We start from the raw sequence: 6,160 nt of genomic DNA, 5'->3' as shown, positions 1-6,160 counted from the left end.
ATAAAAAAAAAATTACACACTCACGTCGTACGTGCGGACCTCCGGAAACGTCGCATAAGGACAACATACGTCCTCCCAATTTTAAAAAAACCCCCAAAAAACAGCTATAAACAGTCTTAGTCGAAGGCCAACGACACTCTACTAATTTTCTGTTCTTTTTGGTTTTTGGGGGTTTTTTCTTCTTTTTTTGGTCTCTTTTCTCTACGGATGCAATCAGAGAATCCGCATAATAATTTTAAGTCAAAACTCTTTTCTCTTGAGTGATTGAGCTGAAGCAAAATGTATGAGTTAGTATTTGACTAAATGTCACTGCTTAATGGATGAGTCATATTACAGTCACTGAGACCATTGTTCAAACATAATTATTAATGATTGTTGAATTTTTTAAAAATGAAATCGTGGTGCACAACGAGCATCCCAAGTGGCAATACGAATTTGCTTTTTTCTCAAGGTTTAGATCTATACAGTAAAATTGTAAGGTCCCGTTCTCTCCATCCAGAGAGTTCTCGCTTAATCTTACACAGTGTCGATAATATATTTCATTATGAAACACGAAATTCATCAATTTTTCTTTTTCAGCTATGAACTCTCAAAAAAAGTGTAATCTGTTTTGACTTTTAAAAATCATATCCCTTGAAGTCAAAGAATTTACCTCTATACAATTAGGTATACCTAAATATTCTTATTATGTAAGTCTCAATCGAAACTTTGTATCTGGCAAACCTGACGACCGACAAAACAATTTTTCAGAGTAATGTCCCTTACAAAGACGAGAGTTCCAACTAGTGATGGGCCGATACCACAAGTTAGGTATCGATGTCGATACCTAGTACTTTTTCAAGGTATCAATACCGATACCTCGATACCTAATGCTAACATACGCCGGGGGTAATAAGTAAAGACAAAAATACGAGTATATTTTTCCAAGTATTTAGGTAATCGTGTCTAGACAAGTTGTGACTATTTTGCTGAGACTCAAACAAAAATTATTTGTAAAAGAGAGAGAGAGAGAGAGGGGGAGAGAGAGAGAGAGAGAGAAATAAATACCCAAGTATGAGAATAAAAACATATACTAAGTGAAGTATGGGAGGAAAGTCAACTTTGCAGAAAATGTTAGTATTGGAATATAAAAACACAAGAGTTCTAAAAAGGCAATTCAATTTACCAGATTTTTAGCAACTTTAAATTAAACCAATGAGGATAAATCAGGGTTGTCAGTGAGGATTTTACAAAATCACTAGATAGGTTTCTTGAAAAACTTCTCTCTTTTTGTTAAAAAAATCACTAGATTCTAGATTCATTTAAAACGCTCCCCCCCCCCCCCCCCCCCCCCATGAAAACTTATCAGTTTTGATAAACAAAAAATTCTCAAAGCCCAAGTCACTTCCTTGGCAGCCCTGGGATAAATCACACATAGGTATCGATGTTTAGAGCAGGTATCGGTACCGATACCGATACCTATATGTATCTAAGTATCGAATATCTAGTATCGATACCTGCCCATCACTAGTTGCAACATAAAGTCAAAGACATAGATTGGGTGAAGTGATCAAACGAGCAAGTCCGTGTGCTTTCTCGAGAACACAACAATCTCTTGAACTTTTGTTCTCATACAACATGAATTGGAACCCATTATTTAGTGTGACTGTACTCCTTGTTTGTTGTTTTTCAGTCGTGGATTTGGCTGAAGATAACAATGAAGCATCTTCATCTAGACCTATCACTGGCATCTTGGACTACCGTAAGTTGTGGACCGTTATAGTTAAAAGTTATAGAGTAATTTTATAGAGGCTATGCATGGCATATCATATTATCATAGTCTATAGATCTAGACTATGAGTAGTATGGGTCTATGTAGTGTAGATCTAGATTGAAAGTGGCTATTCTCACCCGCCAGGAAGTTCTCGCAAGATCAACTCCTCCCCTCTTCTCTCTCTCTCTGTCTCTTTCTGAATACATACTGTCTATCGGTGTGGACGATCAAATTGACCAAAACAAAGTTAAAAATGTAAAATGATGTTAAAAAACAAAAGTAAATTAATTTGGTTGTCTACAAAGATGCTACGGCTATTTAACTTTTCGAATCGAGCCGAACTACGCGGGTCGCCATTTTGTTTTGCCCGGAAATTCTCGCGCTACTCCTCTCTCTCTCTTTCTCTCTCTCTCTCTCTCTCTCTCTCTCTCTCTCTCTCTCTCTCTCCACTGCCCACAGACAAAATTGTACGCTTTTAGTAGGCTACAGTTGTAATGGAACGTTTGTTCACGGCACAGAATTCTACAATTTTTCTGTTATCACAGTGTAGAATTCTGTGGTTTAGGGTGAACGCAAAATTTGGTGAACGCGCACCGGGTGAGAATAGCCACAAGACTCGCCTGCACTATTCTCACTCCGGGTGAGAATAGAGGTGGCCATCTAGATTATCTCTAGATCTAGATCTAGCCTTACAGCCCTCCCGTACGCCTAGCATCGAGGCTATGGAAGTGGTTATTCGCACAGGGTGTGCGCATAAGAATTAATATTATTCGCACAGGGTGTGCGCATAAGAATTAATATTATTCGCACAGGGTGTGCAAATAAGAAATAATTATATTCGCACAGGGTCGACCCGACCTACGTGCTGCGCGAGATCGTTGCGCGCTGCGAGCGCTGTGCGAGATTGGCAAATGCCGCGAGAGTCCGCGAAACTAGGCAGTCTTGGCCTATATAATAAGCTTACCTGCGTGGCATTTTCATTTGTCAAAACAGAGCCCTGAGGGAATCTTGCCAGTAGCGTTCTGTTGGCCCCAAGGCTATTGCATCGCAAATCTGAAATTACTCAACACCTAGATCTAGTTCTAGTTTTTCTAGATCTATTCAGCATGGACGTGGGAGCCAAGTTCAAGAGCTTTTCAGAGTTCACAGAGGCTCTGAAAGAATAAGAAAGTACTAACAACACAAAATTTGTGGTGACACGATCCACCAAAATTGGCCAAACAGACCCCTTGAGTGCTGTATACGTACACGTACCAGTCGATCCGGTTCCAGTGCAAGCAGGGGCAGTGCCACCTTTATTGTATGGGAGTGTATACAGACCCGGTAACCGGGAACAAAGTCACAAAGTCACAAAGTATACAGACCCGGTAGGGGAACTCTTTTGTGATTTCGGAAAGTTTCAGCGCCGTCTTGGCTCAGGGCAAACCTAGGATCTTCTAGATATTTATGGCCTAGGTCTAGATCTAGATCTAGATCTAGGCAGACGGACATAAATCTTTGATCTAGTTTCGAGGCTAGCCTAAATCGATCTAGATCTAGATATCTAGATATCCAAATGAAGATTGCGGATGTCTTTTCGATGAACGATCGTTTTTCCTCCGTTTTGGAGTTGGAGGAATCACAATTTGAAGAAAAGAACAATGTCATTTAATTTTAATCGAGCAGCCACCCTCTCTATTTCTCTGCCCCTCTCTCTCTCTCTCTCTCTCCTCTGTGTATCGCTCGCCTTCTCTCTTTCTTTCTTTGTCTCTGTCTTTCCCTATTTCCCACTTTATCTTTCTCTCGTTCCCTCCTGCTAACTGGGGCATGTCATACATTTTGCTAGCACCCCCCTCTCTCTCTCTCTCTCTCTCTCTCCCTCTCTCTCTCTCTCTCTCTCACACACACACACACACACACACACACACAAGATTTCTACCGGGGCTGGGCGCTCAAACTTTCCGAAATCACAAAAGAGTTCCCCTACCGGGTCTGTATACTTCGTGACTTTGTTCCCGGTTACCGGGTCTGTATACACTTCGTTATTGTATTCTTTAAATTAATAAACAATTTTAAAAAATCAAAGGTGCAAATGCACCCTGTACAAGTTCTATCTAAACGTACACATGTGTACATAATTTTGGTTGACGGCAACTTGAGGGGGGGGGGGGTGTGTCCTGGGAAGGGTGACAAGAGGGGTGGGGTCTTTGTGAACAGTCCCTAAAAGTAAAACTGCAATCATTCGGCCATAAATAATATGATGTATTACTACAGAGTTACTACATAAAGTTGATTTTGGACCTCATTTGTCACACCCAGGTATCCCACCTTTAGTTTTAGGCTAAGGGTTTTAATTTTGGAAAGCACTGGGAATAGGCCAGAATTGTTCCCAGTGTCACTGGGATGAGGCCAAGAAACTATTCCCAGTGACACTGAGAACAGACAGGCCCATTAGATATCTAAATCTATTGTTCCCACTATGATCTACATGGGCATGATGATGATGGGTTACTAAATACAGACTATACACACATGTATTTTTCTTTATCTAATGTGGATCTAGATATTTAAGAGTAGATTCTGGTGTGAGTGGAACATTTTTTTTTAAAAGAAAGGAATGGTCATTCTATGCTTGCTTGTTATACATCATGTATATTAGATCTAGATCTAATACGGATTATGGAGACCACGGTACAGGACAGGTAAAAATCCTTCCCGATTCTTCATGTCTCCTAGAATCTAGGCTACGGTCAAGTCTTGGCCCAAGTAAGCGAAGAGAAGAAAAAGTCTGAACTGAATTGAGAAGACAGCATAGCTACAGTACACGTTAGAAACAAATCTAGATACCTCCACCATGTCTCCCCCTCTTTTCACTGGTCTGGTAAACTTCACCCGCCCCTCTATCGTCTCTAATTAGTCTCATGGTACCTCTTAGGCCTAGCCTAGGCTGGCAATGTGGGTCCACTATAAAGTAAAGTTCTTGGGCAGAGCAAACTATTAAATGTTCCTGGTCCACTTTTCTGTTTATTATAATCGTTGTTTGCCTAGTGCGCATTAATACATATATAAACACGGCGGGTCCACCAAAGTTCAATCAACTCTCTGGTTCAATCCAGCCCCCTAAGATCTTTGTCCTTGCGCGATGAGGGGAAAAAATGAGGAAATGGTAGGCCCGATATCCATCCTTCTTTTGAAACACCCTGTGCGAATATAACTTCATAGTATTCGCACAGCCTGTGCGAATAAAATTTCATAGTATTCACACACCCTGTGCGAATAACTACAGCCCGAGGCTATACTATGTGTACGGCCCTCCACTTCACAAGCTAGGCTTTGTGACTTTGTAGGTGTCACTAAACTGTCAAACCAGAGGTGATCTTAGCACGTTAAATTCTTCGATTGATTTTATTCCCTTTTCCGTAACGAGCGACCACTTTAAAACAAGATCTTAAGTCTATCTAATCTAGATTACTCAATGGCTTCCCAAATCATGATGGAAGACCGAAAACCACTGTTTATACCTGTTCATGACAAAATTACGGTAGTTTGCGCATTTTTAGGTCCAGTTCAAAGTTTTGAAGGTCTGAGTCGGGGATTAGATCTAGAATCTAGTAGACTTGGAGAATTTAACGTGCTAAAGTATAAGATCACCAAACCAGACACTACAACAAAAGTGGAAAAACTTAAACCCTGGGAAGCACGCCGGCCCTTTTTAACGCTCGTCCTGCAGGGACCGGGTTTATGTTGCCCGATAAGCCTATTTCGGCACCTTGCCTGCGTTCTGGTCCCGCATCAGTCTGGCCCCTGGCTCAGCGCACGCGCGCCGAGTATCATCTCCCGTTCAATTCGGGTCCCACATCTGATCCCCATTCACGCAGCTCAAGTTTGTGTGCATCAGTCTGCTTGAGTTTGTGTGCGTTTGTGGCCTTCTTCTAGAACCGCCTGCATTGGTTCGTAACCAAGGCATAGATCTCATGGGTCTCAATATTCCGCTATTTAGTAGCGGATTTCCGCTACCGCCATTTCCTCCGCTAAACTCCGCTACCGCGACAGCGGGTCAATCAGAAAGAGATTGCTGGGAGCAGAGTGACTGCCAGGCCTTGGGAATTACCCGGGAATTTGAAAAAAATTGCTGAGACGCAGGGTAAATACGTTATAAAAGATCTCGAATATGAAAACCAAATCCGAACGTCTTTAAGTTCATTTTTGCCGGTCGCGATTGTGATATTAATTCGGCTTTTCCCGGTCTGACAGTACGTTTCACGCGAACAGACGGCAATGGCAGCAAGCGAAATTGTATGTGACACCGAGGCCCGACCGGTAAATCAAGATCTCAGAAATTTGTCTGTAGAAGTCTGAATACGCAACATTTGTAACATGCAGGTTCTGCATACAAACGTTGTGTCGCCATGAAAATAATGTTCGTCA

General features: G+C 41.6%; 1 protein-coding gene across 1 annotated transcript in view; it reads left to right on the top strand.

The window, feature by feature from the left end:
* Nucleotides 1-1,500: 1,500 nt before the first annotated feature.
* Nucleotides 1,501-6,160, top strand: part of LOC101847520 — a gene marked incomplete in the record, with an annotated part of 40,100 nt that continues 35,440 nt past the window's right edge. The window contains 1 exon segment of the mRNA XM_013086717.2: nt 1,501-1,741. Within this exon segment, the coding sequence (XP_012942171.1) occupies nt 1,618-1,741 (124 nt within the window).

The sequence above is a fragment of the Aplysia californica genome, unplaced genomic scaffold, assembly GCF_000002075.1.
Source record: "Aplysia californica isolate F4 #8 unplaced genomic scaffold, AplCal3.0 scaffold00495, whole genome shotgun sequence".
NCBI classification, from domain to species: Eukaryota; Metazoa; Mollusca; class Gastropoda; order Aplysiida; family Aplysiidae; genus Aplysia; species Aplysia californica.
The sequence above is the reverse complement of the archived record's forward strand: the minus strand, read 5'-3'. Positions and strand labels throughout refer to the sequence as shown.